Source organism: Ursus americanus, chromosome 6 (genome assembly GCF_024610735.1).
Source record: "Ursus americanus isolate L20-20 chromosome 6, mUrsAme1.1.p, whole genome shotgun sequence".
Lineage (NCBI taxonomy): Eukaryota > Metazoa > Chordata > Mammalia > Carnivora > Ursidae > Ursus > Ursus americanus.
In genome coordinates this window covers 34,808,311-34,832,495 of record NC_142132.1, presented here as the reverse complement: position 1 = coordinate 34,832,495, position 24,185 = coordinate 34,808,311, and the positions used below count along the sequence as shown (strand labels likewise).

The following is a 24,185-nucleotide window of genomic DNA, read 5'->3' as shown; positions in this document are numbered from 1 at the left end:
CACCTTACGTCCTCAGCTGGAAAGGGCAAGACCTAGAAATTTTCATTCCCATCCTCCAGTCCCATCCTGAGCTAAATAGGAAAAGACTCCAACGACGAGTCTTCTCAGTGTATAACATAGCTATGATAAGTACAGAAATGGTCATTTTTAGGATTATAGAACCTCGGTCCATCTCTCCCACCGATATGAAAAAGTACACGATTTTCTGTCCTGGAGTTTTATGTTCACCTACATGGAGATGAAGGGGAACCGTCAGTGACAGTCTCCGCACTTTCTTGGTTTCGTAAAAGTTGCTCCTCGAAATTGCATTTAAAAGGGAGTCTGCAGCTTTCAGAAAAGGAAAACCATTGGTTCTCCAGACCGTTCTGACTCTGTGATGTTTAGGTTCTAAATGATACGGTCAAACCGCGGGGAGAAACAGAGACAGAGAGGGCCGTGTGGCCCGTGCCCCTTGTGGGCAGGAAGCACTTCCGTCTCCTGTGTGGTGACGCAGCATACCTTTTCCAGAGTCAGAGCAACCAAGGACCACCCGCACCTTTCAGTTACAGACGAGCCCACCGTGAATATACTATCAACTGACCATTGAAAGGAGGTAGCAACCTTAAATGTTCACGTAACAGCTACTCGTTTTTCATTTTTTTAAGGACCATTAAAGTTTAAATGTTAAAAAGAAAAAGGTGTCAAACTTAACTTTGAAAAAAAATGTGATTTGTGAAAACTACCCCAGTTTCATGGATTCCTATCAAGAGGTCTGTTATCGTGTGACTCAGTGGGCTGTCACAGACAGCAGCTCGGGATGGAATCCAGCCCCACAAGGTTAACAATTGACGGCATGAACGCCTTTACGCGGAGTCCAGAGCCTTCGGTCCTCCCCTGGCCCTGCCCCTCCCTAAGTGTCAATTAGTACGGTTCGGTTCATATACCCACATCAGTGTGATATCGCTGAGCCTTTGAACTTGACCTTTGTTACATAGAACAGAAAACTTGACTGATTCTGAAAAAATGGCAATTTAAAAATAATGTTAATGATAACTAGTCTTTATCATAATCCCTAGTACCAGGAAATACTGTAAAGTATAACCCTGCATTCTAAAAATCTTTTATATATAATCTTTATTGTTTTCATATAAACACAGTCTTATTCATCATCATGTTTTTATTTTATAGTCCTACCCCATGGTATTGCAGTATCGACCAAGAATTGATTTCGGTTAGACCAAGGGGCCTAGATCCCACTGAGATGAATCCTGCACTTTGTTTACTCATCAACAGATCGCACAGTGAACGGTGTGTGGACGAGAGGGACACAACCAGATTTTCAGCATGCAAATAAGGCCATTGTCTGTCTCTAAATTGTCAGTTGCATTTATGTTGTTTCTATTAAGAGTGAACCAAGTGCCATTCTGCTCCTGAACCGTCTGCATAAGGTGTCTGTGCCGTCTCAGTGTGCGGTACTAGTCAGGGTGGAAATCAGCCAGGCGTGCAGCCGTGATTCAGCCTCCCGCCTATCTCGCTTGCCTGTTCCGAGACTGTTCTGATGTTTGATTACACTAGTACTATGACTCAATCTGTGTGGTGTTGCAGTTTTCACATACTTAATATTTTATTAATTTTTGTTTAAATAGAGTACTGTACAAGAAATAATTAATGTATCAAAGTTATTTTGTATGGGAAAGTATTTAGAAGAGTGGTTTTGAGCCACTGTCCTGTTCTCAGTAAGCTTTTTGTGTGCGAAATTGTTCACTCTTGAGTGTGCAAGTCTTTGGGGAAGAATTCCAATTATTCTTATCATTAGAGCACATTTTATAGCTGTAGACATGTAAGTCCTCCGGCTGTGTAGTCTACCAGATGCACAAGGAGGGCGTCGTAGCCCTCCCAGTTGAAAATGTGTGTGATTTCGTGGAGACCTGAAGTTCAGTTCACAACCATTCGAGATGTGGACAGCTGGTCACATTTACTCTAACAAAATTAATGCGTCAGTAAGGTCAGTCTTTCATAGGCCTGATGACAAGCAGGTGCTGCTTCACGAAACGTCACTGTGTAGCCCATTTTATGTATGCGTCCTTATGTCGTGGCTCCCATTTAACGAGTACAGTGTCTCTCTTTTTAAGTTGGCCTTAGGTGTGTGTCATTGTGGCATGCAGAGGGTTATGATGATTTTAAATATTAGGATTTCTAGAGCAGATAACATTAGCTATTTTATGGATTTCAGAAGTCTCAAGGCAATTATCAATTAAAACTGTTAGTTACCTATCACATTTCCAACCATATGCATTAACTAGAATAAATGCAGTGTAGTAGGTAAATATGCTATAACCAAAATCAATGGTTTGAGGATATTTCATTTTAGGTCCTGTAGTAATCCGGGGGAAATGGGATTCTGCTTTTAGACATAAATTCATTAAGGTCATGGCTGTGATAATGTCCTTGATTTTGCAATTTTGTTAAGTCTTCCATTCATTTTGGGATTAGTTTGCAAGTCAAAGAAAGTCTTGTTACCTTAAATTATATGAACTTCATTTTAAACCTTTTAAACTTGCAGTTGTTTTCAAAAAACTTCTTTGGAAATTAAGTTTTATTAATTGCTTCAAAATAAACAAGTTAACCTCTGAAACTTGGGAAAAATCTTGGAAGTTAGGAAAACTGTTCTAGAAATCTGACATGAGCACAATCTGTGTGTTACACACATAGTTTTTATATTGTATGCAGTGTAGGTGTGCTACATTTTCCAGTAGAATGTATCACGGACTAATGCCTTCTGAATCTCAAAATGCTTCTTAGAAATAACATTGTACAACTCTAAAAACATACAAAAATACAGCTAAATCTTGATGCATTTCACAACATAAAAGGCTGCAACTTCATGATTATCTCTTCCATGTGTCTTTGTTTCAAGTTAGAGTGTCTGTATTAAAGTCTTCTTTTGTTTCTGTTTTGACTTTTGTGAAAAAGGTTATGGCAATGCTTTCTGAATTTCATTTTGTTGGATTGTGTTTGTGCCTGGAAGGACTCACAAGCAGAATTTCAAAGGCAGAGTTTTGTTAACTCTTTAAAAATGGTTAGAACAGACCATTACACTCAACCAAAAACAGAATTTACTCTCATCTACAGAAATTATTTTGCTGTGCTGTGAATTCCAATTCCCCGACATCCCTAAGAAATTTTAAAATGATGAATCTGTCACATCTAGGTCAGTGATTAAAATAGTGTTTTACATATGGAAGTTAATTAACTCAAAATGAACTGAGAGTGCATTTTAAAAACCACAAATGAGACCTGCATGTTACTGGGTCCCCAGCCAAAACTACAGCCGTAAATGAGTTTTGCATACCTGATCTCTTTAAATTTGGCCTGTTGCTGCCTCATCTCATGTAATTTCATTCTTTTCCAAGGGAATATATAGGAAGCAATTATGGGATTGAGAATAGTTTTATATAAAATTCCTTTATTCAATGTTAACATTTTTACTGAAATGCAATGGAATATGTGCCAAAACATGTGAAAGAAAACCTTACATAAAGAAGGGCATCAGTTACCGGTTAGGGAAAGGTACACATTTTATGATGGTCCTGAGTAATACAGTGTTACTATTAAGAACCATAGACTTCTTCGACCAACCTCTTTTGGTATATTCAACTATGATTTTCTAAGTATGGGACTACTTTCGTGTCTAGCAATACACTAATTAACCCCTAAGTCAGATTGTGGAATTTCCAAGAAACCAGATCCAGAAAAAATAAATATACAGGCAACTTTTGTGGTTAGTTTTATAAGTTTAGGGTGCTAATAAAACTCTTTATATAAATAACCTGTAGAAATAAGCATCTGAATCTGCAAAATTGGGGAATCAAACTAATTTTTTTTAATCTGTTGTTTCTTAAGCAAAGAACCGAAAGAACTTTACTTCCGTAAAAGATTTTGTCATCTGTTTTCTCTGCCTTAGAGATCAGAGATGCAAGAGGGTCAGGAACCTGGGCTATAAAGAAGGACTGTGGTCCACAGATACCACGTTAACTGGAGTGATCACATCCGTTAATAGAAAAATCAGAATATCGCTTTTTCTCTAGATTAACAAAACACTTTTAAGAAGTATAAGAAAATAAAGTCTCATTGATGAGGAAATATAAGGTCATTCAGTCTGGTACAGGTACCTTGGGTAAGGTCTTTTACTTTTCTTAAAGTATATTATTTCTTTATTCATTGGAAATATGTCCCATACGAATATGCCACATTTTATAAATGTAATGAGTTTGCTCAACTACATTATACACTCAAATTTAATCTAAATTTAAATGACTCTTTAAGGGGAAAAAAGTGGGTTATATAATATTGTCAACTGTTTAGCTTTATTGAAATATTTAAGAGAAAGTGCCTCATTGCTAAAGTGCATTTCTGTTTAGATTTATTGCATAAATTTTGAGTTATCTGTACCTGTCTCTTATGAATGGTTTTGTATCTAACTAGGCACTCATAAGTTAAGAGTAATCTCTTTTTGAAAGATTTTCATAAGAAATAGAGATCACCAAAGACATTCTACTGTTCATTAATAACCATGGTAAGAGAGACAGTTTTAACAGTTTGGAGGTTGGAATCTTCTAGGTTGCAAATTAATTTTATATAGTTAGTAACGCAATAACCTTGAGTAACTGCTAAAATATCACCAAAGAAAGGCTTTAAACTGAATTTTTGTGATGAGATCAATCAAATGTAGGTTTTTCTTGCAATAATCAGAGCACACGTCCTTTCAAATATGTCCCTGTTTTTCCAGCACCACTCGATAGGTTTTAGAAAATCCTCAAAGGTGAGAAAGAGATAAACACCACAATTGGCTTCCCCCTGGATGCAAGGGGGAGTAATACATCCTTTGAAAAGAAAACTAAAATGGAGATTTTAAATTCTAATTTGAGAAGCTCTTTAATCCATTTCATGGAGGCCATATAAACTAAAATTATGCTTATTTAGTTCCTGGGTTCTTAATAACATAAGAAATTTTACTAAAGGCAGACTTTGGTAGAAGTGCTGACCATGCTTACGTGTATAGAAAAATAGTACATTCTATTGGACTTACCTAAGTAAATGTTTTTTTTTTTTTATTCAGAAGCAAATTTTTCATAAAGGACTATTTTGTTTTAAAGTAACTCTTTGTCCTGTTTCTCAGTAATTATTGTGATTAGAATTTAGCCACGCAGCCAAACTTGGCAGAAGGGGCCCAGATCGAGAGCATATGCATCAAGTGAAGCATTCCCCCTCCCCCCCATTCTCCTTGGGACGGACGCTGGGGCCACCTTGAAGGTAAAGCCTCACATGGTGCGGTCTCTCTGATAGACCACTGGACAGACCTCCTTGGAGGCACTCTGTTTCATACTCTGGTTTATCATAAGGAATCTTCCAGCAGGCTAAGCTTTAGGACCAGTAAGATGTTGGTTGTAGGAACTGCAAAAATGAATGAGTTTGCCGTAACTTTAGTGTTTTGGATTAGAAACAAACATGAAAATGCTCTTAATACTTTGAGATACATATCCCTGCAGTAAGGAACGTAACATGTCTGCCAGATCTGGTCTATGAAAACCTGAAAAATATTAAATATACTAGAGACTCAGAAACCCCTTTGAAAGCACAAAATAACCAATCAATTCTGGATTTACTTGATATACCTAGTTCTACGTGTAGTATTTTGATGGAAAAACATCAGATTGGCAGTTCATTAAGATGTATTTAAATATACATAACAAGGTTTTCATGGTTTTCTTTTTCTTAAAGCAAAGGCATTCTCCCAATTTAAAATGATTCTCTTCCTTGTGTAAAGTAGTCTTCACAAACAGTGTGCTTACTCACTATCCTTTGCAAATAGAATTTGCAAATAGAATTAAAATGCCTGAGCACTTCCTTTTCAGAAAGTTATGAAATTAAACTTAAATATAATTTATTTGAAATGCTCATTCAAATGTGTGTACTCATTGTGCCCCCTTTTCTAGGATTCAATCCTGAGACATTGTTCAGAAATGCCTTTTAGTTTTAATTATCTTTAAACAGAGAATCAAGTAAAACAGAGGTGTTAAAATACCAGGTCTAGTTTTCTTCCATCTTTCAGAGCTTCATGGAGTAAGAAACTAATTTAGAACAAATGAAGATTAAGTATGTCTGGGCAATGTAGAGATAGTAAAGAGATCATCTACCCCTAGACTTCCCCTCAGTCCACTGGAGCAAAAGTTCTACACATTAGAAACGTCATAGGATCAGCCTAACATTTTGGGGGGTCGGTTTTCTTTTGCTGTATTTTTTAGAATGGGGATGGGGGCCTAAGTGTCCTTACGAAGGTGTGGCCCACGACAAGAGCTTGTGGGAGAGCGCCAGCCGTCCGCAGCTTCCTGCATCTGGCAACACAACAGCAAGCACCAGTTTTTAATAGAGTAGCCCTCACGTGACATAACCATCCTAGAATATGTTGTACAGTTACGTTGCTAATTTTCCTTTGAAATATAAAGTATTTTAAGCTTTTTTTGTCAAAAGTGGTAACATCTTAATACAAATAAAAACCTTTTTGTGGTTGTAAGATTTAGCTTATAAATCATTCAAATTGAAGTGAAAGATTACCAGGTCATTGTTAATGACTTAGTCTATTAAGAATATATGTATTTTTGTAAAGGAAAAGCACTTGTAGATATTTAATCAGTACAAGATATATGTCTGTTTTGCAGAAATAAAATGCTGCTTAGAGATTCTCTTTAAATATTTTTTATTTTTGTGCTCAAATGTATTTTCTGTTGATCTATGGAATGTTCTGTATAAAAGCTGTATGGTTGTACTGTTGGGCTAGATTCTTTTGTTTTTTAAAATCTGGACTTAGCCAAGTATATTTGACCATGTTAAAAATAGTATCTTTGTTATTAAATTTTTGATTGCATAATTTATTGTTGTCTGTCATCCTTAATATTAGTCATAGATTGCAGCCTCTATCAATTTCTACTGTAGCAAATTTTATTAAAAGCTGATGAGTATTTGAGATCATGGATACACTCTCAGGATTCTTGAGCTATTTAGTTTGAAGATGGTAGGCTGCCCCTCAAGGGATACTTGAGGTCTGCACCCACACATACACTTTAGAACAGTCTCCTATTTTGTTAGCGTAATCGAATCCAAATAACCCTTGGAAAGAAACTGAGTATCAAAGAAAGGCCCAAGTGAATTGAAAGACAGACTTTCTTCAGCCAGTTAGAGAATAGTTTTGTTTCATTAACACCCCTGTGTGTTCTAGTGAGTTCTGGTTCTCTGTTGGGTGTTAGTGGTTAGAAACCCCAGGCCTTCGAGTGAGATGTGGGAAGCAGCCTCCTCTGAGCACGGCTCGACACCTTCCTGCTTTTAGCCTCACCCCCTTCCAGGCTGTTGCAGAATGGGAACACGGAGGACTGTGCACGGGAGGTGCTCGGAAAGGCACCGCACGTTACTTCGGTCACATGTCCTTGGCCAGGACTCACTCACACGGCCTCCCCTACCTGGGGTGCAGGCCTCAGGGAAAGCGGGACCCCAAGGAGAAGAGAAAACAGGTGTGTGACCTGCTGGTCAGTTTCTGCCAAACCTCACCCGAGAAAAGGGGTCACAGTTTCTCAGTTCTTGGAAGTGTTGGGTCAACACAGGCTCCGCCCTGATCTTTTCGCTAGTCTGGAGAGGCCTGGGGGAGTCCTCTGGCCGGAGAGGCTGGGGGCCAGCCTCTGCTTGGTGTGTGGCCAGGGGATCTGCAGGCAGTATTTTGCTGGAAGCCACACAGAAGCCCGCTGGACACCTAAACCCCTGCCATGGAATTTGGGGTGCCAGTCTCCACACAGTCAAGTGGAGAATCACGTCCGGAAAAGAAAAACAGGCCACAATCACCACCAGCTCCTACAGACCAGAGCTCTGCTCCTCCCGCCAAGCCCAGTTCAGATCCCAGCCACGCAAGCAGGCTTGTCCAGGCTCTGTCTCTTCTGGACACTCAGCACTTCCAGGGCAAGCGCAGGAATTGATGTTTGTCCTCCCACGTAGATCCTGAGCTCTGGGAGGGCTGTTGACAGTCATCCTTGCGTATCCTCACCCTCACACGACACATCTGCGCCTTAACTGGCACCCATCAAACCACGGGGAACGAATCCAGATTTCAGGAAGCAGAGGCAACGCGGACCACAGTGTCCAGGTGTCACTCCCCTGCATAGAAGGACGTTGGTCTTACTGGATTAGGGCCCCACCCCTATGACCTCATCCAATTTACTCACCTCCTTAAGGCCCTATCTCAAACACAGTCACGATCTGAGGTTCTGGGGGGCTAGGGCTTCAACATAACAAATCTGGGAAGACACTTCAGTTCATAACAGAGAGCCATGTGGTGCCCGTAAACCGGGGTTCAAATTCAAAGTCCTTCTGTTGTGTCACTTCTGGCAGTTCCTTAACCGGCGGAGTCTCCACCCCGTCGTGGTAAAGCAGAAGGGTGACAGCGCAGGCCGCAGGCTTGTGGAGGAAGGAGCGATGCCGGGGAAGCGGGAAGGCGCAGCCCCGTTGGTTCTCACCCAGGGTCACATCCGGTTCTCCCTGACTTGCCGGGAGCCCAAGGGCCGTCCGCGAACTCCAGCCTTGCTCACAGAGCTCGTTCCCGCCGAGCGCGCTCACGCAGAAGGATCCAGCACGGGGTCGGCCCGTGGCAGGCACTTCCAGATGTCCTCCCTCTCTCTCTCACCCCCATTTAATCCGCAGAATAAACCTATTTTACCCCAATTTCAATGATGTGAAAGGGAGTCCAAATAACTCACAATCACCAGAACGTACTTGGTGTCCAACACAGGCCTTTCTTGGTCCATGGGCGAGGCTGCTCAGAAGCGCCGGCTCTTTGGGTCTGCGAGCGGAGGCATCGCGAGAAGAAGGTGCCCAGCCCCCCGCCTCCCCCACCCCGCCCCGCCGGGCCCCTCCAGCGTGGCTCGCGTAGCGGGTGAACACCTGCTAGCCGTGTGCGCCTGAGCGGACAGCGCATGCGTGTTGTCCCTGGGTGCACACACCGTTTGGAGCGCCCGTTGTATTTTGCGCAGCCACGGTGCTGGGCTCGGGGAGGTAGGTGGTGAACCAAACAGATGGCCACCCGTAACGCTAACGAAGCTTCCAGTACGGGGAAGAGATAGCGGTTGAACAAACACAATAAACGCATACTGAAAAGAGTGCTAAGTAATCTTATAAGAACGGGAGGTCAAGACCTGAGAAAATGATGCTTAAGCCAAGACCTGAAAGAAACGCTAGAGCGAGCCAGGCGAAGGGGGGGGGAAGCATATTCCTGAGGGCGGGAACGCGCCTGGAGAGCTGCATGCAGGCCAGCCGCCTGCAGGAAGCCGGCGGCCACGAGGAGTGGCAAGGCGGACAGCAACGCGAGGGGGGTCCGGAGAAGGTGGCAGCCGTGAGGTCCTGTAGATGTTTTTAGGTCCTATTTAGAAGCTTGCATTTTACTCTGAGCACAACAGAAGGATTTTAAACGGGGGACTGACATCTTTTTTTATATTTTAAAATTGTCACTCTGGAAACTTTGCAGAGACTAGATAGTTAAGGGTGTAGGGCTTAGAACAGAAGTGGGAACAGATTAAAAGCCTGGAGCAGGTAAGAAAAACCGAAGGAGCCCAGGCCAGTGTCAGTGTGCCTCGAGGTGAACTTAAGCAGCCCTGGAGAAAAGGTTTCCCTACACATTTCAGCCCCAGCCCATCCCCAGCGGGACTAAATTCAATGTAACCCAAGGTTTCAGGTCATGCGTGCAGCTGTAGATGGGGGTGCAGAACTCAGACCCAGAGGGTGGGAAGAAGCCGTGAACCAAAGAGCGGCAGCCACACCTGAGCTCCCTCCCCACTTAGGAAACCCAGAGTGGGCAGGGAGCAGGGAGGAGAGTCCTGTTCGGAGGGAGTGGGAGATCGGGCCCTAAAAAGCCTCTGCCACCAGCCCAGTCCAGGGCTGTCACTAGAGCTCCCATGGGGCCTGCTCCCTGCTGGGCACCCAGACTTGCCCCTCGAGGCCCAGACCCGGCACCTGCGCAGACGTCTTCTCCAGGAGCCCCCCATCCTCCCTCCCCGGGCTGGTCCTGCATGCCCTCCCCCCCCAGGCCTTACACAGCCCTGTCCTGTCACAGGCATGTGGGGGGGGCACACAGAGCAATGCCAGCTTGGGTCCCACTGATTACCTCAGAGGTCGATGAGACCCTGATGCAAATGTGACATTCACCGAGAACTCACAAGATGTCATTAAAACACCTACTTCTCGGTGTTGCTCCCAGTCCCCTCCCACTGGATGAGAAGGTCAGCAGTCCCCACGACTTTCTCAGTGCACTTTAAATCACAAGACACGGTCTCAATTCAGAAATCAGAATAGCCACAAGTATATTCATCAACACTTCAATACTCGTTGCGAGATGACACCTTCCCGACTCCTCACTGGAGCCTAGTCAAGGGCCAGCTTCCTTCCTTCCTTCCCCTCGCAGGTTTGGGTGCCTGAGTCCGGGAGTGGGAAACCCCGGGCCGCAGAGCAGCCTGTAAACGGGCTCCGGCGATCTGGACCTGACAGTTCGAGCTCCCTCTCCTGGCAGGCTTCCTGGGTTCTTTGGAGGATCCCTCTCGGGTATTTCAGCCACCACTCACTTTGCCAGGGGCCAGGCCTTGATTATAGTGGGCTGTCATGGCGACCCTCTCCTTCTACTCTAGCCAGCTCTCTCCTTCCATAGGAACTCAGCTTGGGCGGGATCCCTTATTAGTGGCTCCTTGCCGGCCTTCCCAGCTCAGGTCCCTCAGAGGGTCCCAAATAGGCATGCAGCATCGCCCCACTGCCAAAGAGGAGTCTGTGTTTCTTCTCAGCCTGGCAGTAACTCTCTCTCTCTCTTGCCTGTCCTGATGCCTTAGGACCGAGAGAGACACAGCCTCTGGCCTTTCGGTTCCTCTGCCTGTGTCTACTCCACACACCATGTCCCCACAGTCACAAGAACACACAGGGAGCCTTCCTGGGGTGTTGTTGACACCTCACCCTCACTAGACCTGGGTGGAGAGGACAATGCCCTCCACCTCTCTGACTTGAATGGGGTTCGCAGCCCAGTTCACTTGCCAGAAAACCTCTCTGTAAATCCTCCCTCCTTAACTCCTGCAGCGTGAGCCCACCAGGTCACTGGAAACCTCGGATGATCACTAGCTATGAGCAGACTCCGCCCTCGGCCTTCCTTCCCTTCGTGCCCTTCGTGGCCCATGGAACAGACCGGGCTCTCTCCATGGTCACCATGTCCAGAGGCAAGATGACACACAGCCCATCAGCCGTGATTCAGTTCTTGACGGCACCAGCAGGAGAAAAGAGCTCCATCTGCTCCCCGCCCTGCAGTGCAAGGCTCAGCCCAGACTGAGAGACTGGCCCTGGCACCAGCCCAGGCCAGACCGTCCCATAGCTGTCCCCTGCGAGCAGAGGGCACGACTGAAGGAAGAGAAAGCAAGGTCCTGTCTGTACCACCAGGGTCCAAGGTGGCTGACTCGGGCACCGTGAGCACAGAGTGACCCACCCAGGGACCGGATGGAATTGACAGGCCTGCGCGAGCGTGTGACGCAGACGGCTCTGCTCCCTGACCGTGGAGTTGGAGCCCGCTGGTCTGGGCTGGTCAGCACAACCTACTGGCACCAAACTGCCTGCATTTCCCGACTCTTCATGTAGAAGCAGTTGGGTGAAAAGCCGGGGTGTTCTGGGAAGTTTTCCCATTGGCACTGACCAGGCAGTGAGATGGAAACAGCCCAAGGACAGTATCTCCCTCTGATTCTTACAAACGTGCTCACTGCAGAGTGTCTCAGAGCTGCCGCTGGGGGTTTCCATCGGAGGCAGCCCCAAAGCTCTGGGGTTGAGTGAGGTGCTGACAAGGAAATGAGCAGCGACCCTGGAGGAGAACCAAGAAAGTCAGCGCTCACTAGCTGTGCGACCTCGGGCACGCTTCCCCTCTCTGGTCCCTGCCCTGGCTACTTTACCCTGTACCTCCCTTCCTGTAACACTCAGCTCAGCTCCAGGGACCTGAGAGGCATCTGTCTTCCCAGCCAGGCTGCAAGGGCCCCGAGCCGTCTAGTCTGCACAGCTCGGTGCTGTGGCCCGGCCCTCAGCACAGGGGAACAATAGCGGTGACTCCCCTATACTATGAACTTAGAGATACTGGGGTGGTTTTTTTCTTTTTTCTTAAGATTTTAAGTAATCTCTACACCCAAGGTGGCGCTCAAACTCACAACCCCCAGATCAAGAGTTGCATGCTCTCCCGACTGAGCCAGCCAGGCGCCCCTGCAGATGCTGTTCTTAAGGGAAAAACAGTTGCACTACTGTCAGCACCCCTAGACTGGGGCAAGAGGGGGCTTGCCTGTGCCTGCCTTCTAGCAGGCCCCGCATATCACAAGCTCCGCAACATGGTTGTGTTGTTGTTGTGTTTTCCCTTTTCGGTTTTTTAGGCAACTGTTGAAAGTTCAATAATCAATTGAGTGAACGGGAATTAGGGGAGAGGAACATGCCACCTGATTGGGCCCGTTGGGCCACAGGATGGTGCCTGGGAGGGGGAAGCGAAGGGTCCTGGTCGCTGTCCTGAGACCTATGTAAGGGTGCACTGCTTGGTTAAAGTCACATGCCTCAGATCACCCCCCAAAGTGACTGTCCAGGCAGACAGCTGCACCCTCTCCCTCGCCTCTGCTTGGGTCAAATAATTCTGGGAGGCCCTGGCTCCCTGGGGATCCTAACCAGTTAGTCTCCTCCCTCCCCCTGCCCCCCCTCCCGGCCCGGTTCAGATGAGCCAATACCCGGCTCCTGGCCCCTCTGCCCCAGGGGTCCCTGAAACCACTCAAGCCCACAGGCAGCAGGACTGCCCTGGGGGAACTATGCCTCTGTCCCTGGGAACCAGTCTGCAGGGTCCTGAGTGAGAACGGAGGCTGGCACAGTAAGCCTTTACAGCTAACTAAAATCTTTAGGCACTCGCTGTGTGGCCTCTGTCTGTATTCTTGCTTCAGACTGTGCAAATCTCGGGGTGTGTCTGCGTGGCTGCTCAGGGTTAATAGTCATGAGCCGTCATTCCCTCTGCTAGATTCTGTGCTAGGATGAGGTCCTTTAAAGATTTCAACGTCCAGTGAGGTGGACAGACACGCAGGTCAGTCGATCACCATGCGTGTGCTCGGAGCAACGCTAGAGACGCCTACAGGCTGGGTTTGGGGAGCACAGGGAAGGGGGTCTCCTGCAGGAAGGGGGCAGGTTACTTTAGACCTCAGTGCCTCCCTCCCCATCAGACTGCCAGTCTGGAACCCAAGTGCCTCCTGGAGAAGCTGAAAGAACCCAACAACAAAAAAATCAAATACAAATTGTCACAGCAGCGCCCCGTGTTTCTCAAGTGCCGACTGTGGGCCCGGTGCTGTGCCCCCAGAACCCTCATAATGACTCTCCGAGGTTCGGTTATGGTCCTCATTTTGCAGATGAGGAAACTGTGGCTCAGCTCAGAGAGGTTAATTAATCTGCCTCACATCACAAAGCTGATGACGGAGCTGGGATTTGAACCCACGTCTGTCAGATTCCAGAGCCTATGCCTTTAACCACTGTGGCTTCGGTGCTGGCTCCCACAGAGCAGGATCTTCCCGCCATCCGTTATTCCACAAAGGAGACCCTACACGTGCCACAGGCTTCTCAGCTATGGAGCCGATTCAAGGACCAGCAAACTCAGCAGTGGGCGGAGGGTCATTGATGACAAATGATTAAATGAAGAGCCCTTCTCCCGAAAAGAGAGAGAGAGTGAAGCAGGTGTGAGGCGGGGTGGAGGCCGCTCCAGGAGGAGGGAGAGGGGCAGTGAGGACGGCTCGGTCTGGCCGAGTGAAGACAAAGGCGCTCGGGGAATCTACAGAAGAGTAGAAAGCCAAGGTGAGGCGAGCGTGAACGCATTCATCTCCCGTCTCACACGGGACACGGGGCCTCGACACACAGAGAAAGGCAAACGTTTTTTCCAGTGTCTAGATGATCTGCTCGTGTAGCGGAATTCAACGGTGGTGAGCATGGCTTCCTTCTTGAGACAACTTCTCTCTTCCTGGCTTTCACGTCCAACTCCTGATTCTCATTCCTCGTCTCTGGCCAGCAGGAAAGGGGCAGGCAAGCTGGAGGCAAGTGCGGTGTCTGGGTTGCAGTATTTGAGGAAGAGCTTACTCCCAGGCCTACCAATGCCCCCTCTTCTACTGGGTCTTTAATTACGGACAGTCCTCCAGGGAGGGCCTGGCTGCTCTCTTCTCAGCCTAACTAGCTTCCCTGGGTGATCTCACCCAGACGCACACTTCAATGGCCACATCTACTCCGAGGTCCTGCAGATTGATCTCTGCAAAGCCCACCACTCCTCTGAGCTCCTGAGCCAAATACCCAGCAGCCTACCTGGAAGGCCCTCTTGACTGTTTCCTTTTTTTTTTTAACTTTTTTTTTTTTTTGGTTTTTGGTTTGTTTGTTTTTATTATTATGTTATGTTAGTCCCCATACAGTACATCCTTAGTTTTTGATGTAGTGTTCCAGGATTCATTGTTTGCGTATAACACCCAGTGCTCCATGCAATACGTGCCCTCCTTAATACCCATCACTGGGCTAGCCCATTCCCCCTCTTGATTGTTTCAAAGACATCTCAAACTAACCAATCTCAAAGCAGAATCTAAAACTTCCTCTCCCCAAACCACCTTTTCCACTATTCCCAGACTCAGTGAATGTCTCCACCATCGATCCAGTCCCCCAGACATGAAACCTGGCGGTCATCCTGGACACATCCTCTTCCATCAAATCCACCAAGCCCAGGAGGTCTACATCCTGAAGATCTCTTCACGTGGCCAGCATCTAGTCTACCACTACCACAGTCTAATCTGTCACATTCTCCACTGGATGGCCGGAAAAGCCTTGTTTCTGGTTTCCCATCTGCGTTCTCACCAACAACCCCCTACCTAATGCCCATTCTCTGTTTTCACAGCACCATTTTCAAGTTGCAAATCTGATTATGTTTCCCCATGCTCTACCCCTGCCCTTATTTTGCTGAAAGTATTTTAAAGGCTTCCCATTGCTCTTGGAATAAATCAAAATCCTTAACATGGCCTCTGGGGACCTTCATGTTCTGGGCTCTGCCTACCTCCCCAACCCCATCATGCCTCATGCTTGTTCATTCATGATTCTTTGCCCAGTTCCGACGTGCATGTGTAGGTGAGAGGGGGGTTCCCCACACCAACAAATTCTGTGACACCAGCTGGCTATCCTATAGTTCAACTCATCTGTGACATCTCTATCTGGAGATCGTGTAAGATCCCACAGGTTAAGGGTTCAGTCCTGTAAGACTGCACCCCACTTCAGATGCCAATCACAAGTCCAGGCTGTCACCAGTGCTTCTGATGCACTGGCCAGAGATTGGAGGTTTCAACAACCCCCTCCTTGGGTTCAATTGATTTGCTCGAGTGACCCACAGAGCTCAGAGAAGCATTTTACTTACAAAATCACAAATTTATTATAAAAAGAATTAACTCAGGAACAGCCAGATAGAAGACATACATAGGACAGAGTATGGGGACAGAGCACAGAGCTTCCATGCCCTCTCTAAGCACGCTACTCTCCCCAAATCGCTACCTGTTTACCAACTTGGATGCTCTCTGAACCCCACCCTTTTGGGGTTTTATGAGGGCTTCATTAGTCATGACTGATTAATTGGCCACTGGTAATCAACTCAACACCAGCCTCTTTCTCTGGGGGTTGGGTGGTAGGGGTGAGGGGGTGGGACTGCAAGTTCTAACCCTCTAACCACATGATTGGTTGCCCTGGCAACCGGCCCCCATCTTTAGGTGCTTTCCAAGAGTCACCTTAACAAACTCAGATGTGGTTGAAAGGAGTAGTGAATATTAAGACTCCTTGATCATTCCTATCATTTAGGAAATTTCAAGAGTTTCAAGGGCTCTGTGCCAAAAATAAGGATGAAGACCAAATATAGAAATTGCAATACCACAGTCATGGTCTACAAGTTCCATCTAGACACCTGGCTTTCTTGTGCCCCTTAGTCTTGCAGTTTCTCCCCATTACTGAGGTTTTGCTCATGCCTCCCCTCTCCGTACCTAAATAACTCCAAACAACACGTCACTCAGCTTAGCCAGCATTATCTAATGAACCAGCCCTCCCAGCTCAACTCGGGAGACCCTTCTTCAGGGAAATCTTCCCCGACTTCCGTGACTGGGCTCTTCCCTTGGAGGCTCTGGTGGGCATCAGATACCTTATGTAACATGGCGACTTCATGTTGGTGGGGTGAGATGAATAGCTGTCTCCCACGCTGGCCTGTTGAGTTTGATGTTGTCTGTTGGCTTCACTGCGGGGTCTCCAGAGCCCAGCTCGGTGCCTGACACATAGAGGCACTCCAAGAATATTTACTGAATGACTGAATGAAATAAAGTCAATGTAACATATGCTAGAATTCAATACATGCCTGATGGTTTGAATTTGACAATGTTTATTGGGCTTCCATAACACATAGAAAGTGACCCTTGAACCGCACAGGGGGCAAGGGGACTAATGCCCCCCAGAGTTAAAAATCTGCATACACCTTCCGACTCCCCCAAAACTTCACTACTAACAGTTCCCTTCTACTGTTGACTAGAAGCCTTATCCATGGCACAAATGGATGACTGACATATTTTCTATGTTATATATTCTTACAATAAAGTGAGCTAGAGAAAAGATGTTATTAAGGAAACCGTAAGGAGGTACTGCTGTATGGTGATAGATGTTAACTGTACTTGTGGTGGACAGAGCATAATGTGCAAACTTGCTGAATCACTATGTCGTACCCCTGAAACTAGTATTGCATTGTGTGTTAGCAATACAATTTTTTTCACTATTTTTCAATAGTGAAAAATTTAAAATTTTTCAAATTAAAAAAAAAGCATTACAGGGAAGCATTCACAAAAATGAAAATGTATGTAGTGTTATTTTGCATAAGTAAAGCTTCAGACTTTCACTTTGGAATACACAGGCATGTGGTGAAATACGCATTCGGTAGAACTATGATAAAAAAACAAATTTCAGGTAATAGCTACTTCTTGCAAGCATAGTTGGGGTGCATAGTTTTCAATCATTCCAGTGACATTTTGTGAAAATGTTCCGAAGAAAATGTGGAAGATTTATCAGAATTGATAAAATTGGATGATAGCTAAACACATATTATATGTTATAATATTAAAATATCTTAAAATTTCAAAATTTCAAAAAGAAAAATCATAAGGAAAATACATTTACAGTACTGTAAAAAAAAATCTGCATATAGAGTGGACCCATGCAGTTCAAGCCCACGGTGGTCAAGCATCAAATGCAGTCTGAGTGAGGGCAAAGACGACCCATCTGATACCACAGCGGACTCCAGAACACCGTGGGTTGCATAGCACTAAACACAGATTTTTTTCAATAAATGTCCTAGGAAACTTTTTTTGGACACTAGCAACAATTTGAAAAAAAAAAAAAAACTTGCAGACAAACCACATAGCTTAGAAATATCCAAAAAATGGAGAAAGACTTAGGTATTATTATAAGAATACAGCACCCAATACACATAACATGCAAAATGTGTGTTCATCCACTGTTTATGTGATCGGTGAGGCTTCCAGTCAACAATAGGCTATTAGAAGTTAAGTTTGGGGGGGAATCAAAAGTTACATATGGATTTTTGACCGTGCAGGGGATTGGTGCCCCTAACCCTAGTGTTGTGCAAGGATCAACTATAATTTCATGATGCTCAGATCGGATAACTTGGTCCAACTGTGGAATTTATGAGGAATTCATGAGAGGCTGCCAGGAAGATTGGACAATTACATTCTGTGGTTAATTACACTGGCATCTTGTTGGGTTTGCATTCTTCACTAAGAGATGCTTTTCTGGATATTCTGTTTTTATGACTCTTCACCCATCCTTCCCTTTCTCTCTCCTATGTGACTTTCAAATGACTTCGCCATCAGAAAAATCAATCTAATATGCATGCTCTTTGATACAGAAATCCTGGCTGAAGGATCCTAGCATATAGGAATACTATTACCACTGCAAAGATGTAATACAAAAGAATATTCGCTGCGGCATTTTTTGTGGTGGCAGGAAAATAGAAACAATATAAATGCCCACCAAGAAAGGAACAGATTAGTAACTCCATACCGTGGCATTATAAAGGGTGCAGTAGGTTCTAATGAGGAGAGTTGCATGTAATATCTTGAAAAGGAGGAAAAAATTTAAAGCACTATGTACATATGTACATCCCTCACCTACAATAAATATAGGAGTATGTTGTTTGCCTAAGCATGGAAAAAATCTGGAAGGATACACAGTCAATTACAATAGTGGTGATGTGTCAGAAAGGCATTGGAGGGAGACCTCATTTCTTGCTTTATTTCCTCTGCATTATCTGAATTGGTGACAAAAGCATGTTACATTTCTAACCACAACAATGTAAATAACATACGTACTTGTTTATTATCGGTCTCTTCTTGCTGATAAGTAAACTAACTACATGTGGTCGAGGACTCTGTCCATCCTTTCTCACCGCAGTACCCCCACCCCTGTGCTTAGAACAGTACCTGACACATGATAAGTGCTCCATGCCTATTTTTTATGAAAGACAAATATTTTTAAAAGAAAATTGTAATTCAACGACAGCTGTCTTCCACATTCCCTCCTGCTGCATGTCCTTATCTGTGAAAGTGATCATGTCCTGAGGAATCTGAAATTCTCTGCATCCCTGAGATGGGCCCTGAACCGAGGTTGGCCTCTTCCCCACAAGGGAGTTGAAAACCCACAACGTCCCCCAAGTTACAAGTGTAGAAAACCTTGACACGCTCAGAGTTCTCAAGTGAGGACACTTCAAGTAACAAAGACTGAGTCGTTTTAAGAGAAACCTTGATATCAGAACAAAGTTGATCCATTCAAAAAATAAGAGCTAGGGGCGCCTGGGTGGCACAGCAGTTAAGCGTCTGCCTTCGGCTCAGGGCGTGATCCCGGCGTTATGGGATCGAGCCCTACATCAGACTCCTCCGCTATGAGCCTGCTTCTTCCTCTCCCACTCCCCCTGCTTGTGTTCCCTCTCTCGCTAGCTGTTTCTATCTCTGTCAAATAAATAAATAAAATCTTAAAAAAAAAAAATAAGAGCTAAAAAAGAACACACTATGTGACAAAGAGGAACGTGCTGTCATGTTGCGTGCTCAGTCATTGAAAGGTCACAACGGCTTAACCACCAAATAGTTTAAGCTAGTTAGAAGAATCCGAACGAGCTACAGCAGTGTAACAGATTACAGCTTAGCAAGAGATCTGCAAAAATACACACTCAACACGGTTCTGTGGTTACAGTTTCTTTTGAACTGGCTTTTGCTTTCCTGCAGAACACACACACAGCAGGGCGAAGGAGATGCACGATCTCCAAGACACACTGGTTTCTCCCCTGTTCTTCATGGAGGTACTCCTAAAGTTTGGGGGCCATAGCATAGAGAAATTGATCAGGTCTGAGTACCCCAAAACTTAGAGAATCCACTTTTTGGGCAAGCAGGGAAGAGAAAGAAGGAGTGTGTCTGCCCAGATCACCTGGGCCTAATAGTTTTGGGTGTTGCAGGTCAGATTTATATAACCCATGACTTCTGTGCTTCTGATTTTTCCTCCCTGCACCCACAGGCTCCTGGAGAGCTCAGTGCAGGACACGGTCTGGCTATGGCCGACCAGAAAGACGCTCAATGAATTCGCAATGAAAGATTGCAGGCACGCTTGATCCCCATGTAGAGCTACAGAAAAAATGGAATTTGCTAATTTAATTTCTAGAAGCTAATGGAAATAAAACGCTAATGGCTTAACGAATTTCCAACTTAATCTCTGATTATTTTTTGCCGGTGATCTTTATTTATAGAAGAGAAATCTGTTGTCTTTCCCCACAACAGCAGCTTAATGTGATCTCCTCCCATATGGGTGAAAGTTAAATATTCTTTAAAAAGCAAGGTCAAGCAGAGAAGGACAATTATCATATGGTTTCACTCATTTATTGAACACAAGAAGTAGGAAGATCGGTAGGAGAAGGAAGGGAAGAAGAAAGGCGGGGGTAATCAGAAGGGGGAATGAAGCATGAGAGACTATGGACTCTGGGAAACAAACTGAGGGCTTCAGAGGGGAGGGGGTGGGGGAATGGGATAGGCCGGTGATGGGTAGTAAGGAGGGCACGTATTGCATGGTGCACTGCGTGTTATACACAACTAATGAATCATGGAACATTACATCAAAAACTAGGGATGTACTGTATGGTGACTAACATAATGAAAGAAAGAAAGAAAAGAAAGAAAGAGAAAGGGAAAGAAAGAAATAGTAGAAATAAAAAAAAAAAGCAAGATCATAAGAGTAAGTCCTAGAAGTAGAAAAGGATGTGAATGAAGTTTATTTGAAGGGGAATATTTACAGAAAAATTAAACGAGGTGTGTGATTTGAGGTGGGGAGAAAGCAAGAGAGAAATTTTCACTTTTAGCTTCCTTCTGTTCTGTATTGTTTGAATTTGTGTCAGGAAATACATAGCAAACATAAAGGAATAAAAATTGAATTCAGATAGGATAAAATCTACAGCTTTCACCAAGTACTTTAGCTAACATTGCCCGTAAGGCACTTGGGGTTCTTTTCCAAGATGTCACTCCCCTGCCCTATCAGCACCAGCCACCACATGTGGCTTGTCTCCGTAACGCTCAGCTCAAGGTAGGACTCAGGCTCAAGTGTGACCTCTCCCAGCAGACTGGGCAGCTTATAGGGGACATTCGCACTGATGAGAGAGCAAAATTCTAAGCCACAGGCAAGACACTGTAAAGGAATGAATTGTAGACTATGGAAATTGTAGACTATTGGGATGGGAGTAGGGGACAATATTTATTCATTTCAAGCAATATGCTGTTTTGATAAAAATACGTGTGGTTAAGAACACAGGCTTGGGGTGCCCGGGTGGCACAGCGGTTAAGCGTCTGCCTTCAGCTCAGGGCGTGATCCCGGCGTTATGGGATCGAGCCCCACATCAGGCTCCTCCGCTATGAGTCTGCTTCTTCCTCTCCCACTCCCCCTGCTTGTGTTCCCTCTCTCACTGGCTGTCTCTATCTCTGTCGAATAAATAAATAAAATCTTTAAAAAAAAAAAAAACACAGGCTTGGTGGTCAGAGAGACCTGTGTGCAAATGTTTCTCTGCCATTTGCTGAAGGCAAGTTATCTGCCTAAGACTCAGTTTTCTTATCTACCAATTAGGTATAATAAAAAGACAGTGTATTTCTGAGGAGTACATGGAAGCGCTCAGTAAGAGTCAGCCATTAACCCAAAGCCATCTATAAGTCCAATGCAATCCCTATCAAAATTCCAATGGCATTTTTTCACAGAACTGGAACAAACAATTCTAAAATCTATATGGTACCACAAAAGACCCTAAATAACCAAAGCAATCTTGAGAAGGAAAACCAAAGCGGGAGGCATTATGCTGCCTGATTTCAAACTATATTACAAAGCTGTAGTAATCAAAACAGGATGGTTTTGTCATAAAAACGGACACACAGGTCAATGGAACAGTATAGAGAGCTCAGAAATAAATCCACGCATATATGGTCAATTAATAATGACAAAGAAAGTCCACTGAATATACAATTGGGATTTATAATTTATATATATATATACATATATATAATTTATAATTGTATATTCTTGTGTGAAGAATATACAATTATTTCAAGAATATACAATGGGGATGGACAATTTCTTCAATAAATGGTGTTGGGAAAACTGGACAGCCACATGCAAGACAATGAAACTGGACCATTATCTCATACTGTACCCCAGAATTAACTCTAAACGGATTAAAGACTTGAATGCAAGACCTGAAATCATAAAGCTCCTAGAAGAAAACATAGGCAGTAAGCTCTTTGACATTGGTCAAATGCAATGGCCTTTTTTTGGATTTGACACAAAAAACAAAGAAAACAAAAGCAAAACTAAAGTAGTCGGACTACATTAAACCAAAAAGGCTTTGCAGAGCAAAGGAAACTATCAACAAAATGAAAAGACAACCCACCGAATGGGAGAAAATATTTGCAAATCATATATCTGATAAGGCATTAATATCCAAAATATATATGGAGGTCGTACAACTCAATAACAAGGAAACAAATAATCCCATTTAAATCCTGAAACTAATATTACATGTCAATTATTTATAAATGGGCAGAGGATCTGAATAGACATTTTTCTAAAAACATACAGAGGACCCACAGGTACCTGAAAAAGCGCTCAACATCACTAATCACCAGGGAAATGCAAATTAAAACCACAAGGTGATGGCACTCGGCACCTGTTAGAATGGATATGATCACAAAGACTAGAGATAACAACTGTTGAGGGTGCGGAGGAAAGGGACCCTCACGCACTGTTGGTGGGAATGTAAATTGGTGCAGCCACTACAGAAACAGTATGGAGTTTCCTCAAAAAATTAAACATAGAGCTACCATATGATCTAGCAATTCTATTGCCGGGTATTTAAAGAAAACAGAAACACTAACTCAAAAAGATACCTGACCCCCATGGTCACTGCCGCATTATTTATAATAGCCAAGGCATGGAAGCAACATAAGTGTCCATCAATAGACGAATGGGTAAAGAAAATGTGATATACGTGCGTGTGTCTACAAACATATATGTACACACACACACACACACACACACGTACACACAAGCACACATAAACTGGAATGTTACTCAGCCCTAAGAAGGAAATCTTGCCATTTTGCAAACAAAGGGACAAACAACCTTGAGAGCATTATGCTACGTGAAATAAGTCATAGAAAGCGAAATACTGTATGATCTTTCTTACACATGAAATCTGAAATAAAATAAAAAAACTTAAATTAAAAAATAAACCCGAGTTCATAGGTACGGAGAACAGATTGACGGTGCCAGAGACAGGAATGGGGGCTGAGTGAAATGAGTGAAGGTAGTCAAAAAGCACAAACTTCTAGTTATAAAATAAATCAGTCCCAGGGATGTAATATACAGCATAGTGACTATAGTTACCGATATCGTATTATGTATCCGAGAGTTGCTAAGAGTAAATCTTAAAATATCTCATTACAGGGGCGCCTGGGTGGCACAGCGGTTAAGCGTCTGCCTTCGGCTCAGGGCGTGATCCCGGCGATCTGGGATCGAGCCCCACATCAGGCTCTTCTGCTATGAGCCTGCTTCTTCCTCTCCCTCTCCCCCTGCTTGTGTTCCCTCTCTCGCTGGCTGTCTCTATCTCTGCCGAATAAATAAATAAAATCTTTAAAAAAAAAAATCTCATTACAAGGGGAAAAAATGTGTAATTACACACGGCAAATGGTGTTAACCAGACTTATTGTGGTCACTTCACGTATATACAAATACTGAATTATGTTGCGTGCCTGAAACTAATGTTATGGGTCAATTATTTCTCAACAAAAAGGTAGCCATTACTTTTCAGCTTTATGAGATGCATATGCTGTTTAGAGTCATAAGCAAGTACACAAAATTAATGTTTCTCTGGCAAAAATTCTGGATTGCTTTTATGTTGTCTAAGGAATTTTACTATGAAAGATTCAAAGAGTCAGCACTAGGCCAGCACTAAACGAACTCAGGGTACCACACACCTTCCTGAGAGCGTGGGTGTCCCCCAAATGCCCATAACTTGTAGGAGTTGCTGGTTTTCTCTTTCCTGCCCTCTCAGAGCTCTTCTGCTTCTCCTGACTGCAGGAAGGAGAGAGCCCCCCAGGAGGGAGAGAGCCCTGCGCTGCCACAGAATCCTGGGAGTAGGGTGATCAAAAGTCCCAGTTTTCCCAGAACTGTCCCAGTTTTCGCACTGAAAGCCCCACGGCAAGGGAATCCCTCCGTCCTGTGCACCGGGATGGCTGTTCCCGCCACCTGGAAGCCTGCACGGCGGCACCCGGATCGGGCCCCGTGGGATCATCTCTTGTCTGCGCTCAATTTTACCTCAAGCCAGTACGATTGCTTTCCCTCAGTAATTTCACTAACACTCCTGTGATTCTTGTCAGATGAGATTAGAGTTAAATTTGGGCAACATAAGTGGAATGAAGAAGGGAGATGGAATTATTTTTCTCCCTGAAATAACTGGTTAACCGTTGAGATGATTTAAGTTTAAAGAGGGGAGTGCACGG

General features: G+C 44.5%; 1 protein-coding gene across 3 annotated transcripts in view; it reads left to right on the top strand.

Moving 5' to 3' along the window:
• The window catches only part of PCGF5 (polycomb group ring finger 5), a 124,960-nt gene extending 118,053 nt beyond the window's left edge, over positions 1-6,907 (top strand). For all 3 annotated transcript variants that reach the window (XM_087862910.1, XM_045810014.2, XM_045810013.2), the window contains one exon: positions 1,168-6,907. In XM_087862910.1, coding sequence (XP_087719036.1) covers positions 1,168-1,215 — 48 coding nt within the window. In that variant the 3' untranslated portion in view covers positions 1,216-6,907. The remainder of the gene's footprint in view (positions 1-1,167) is intronic.
• The last annotated feature ends 17,278 nt before the right edge of the window (positions 6,908-24,185 follow it).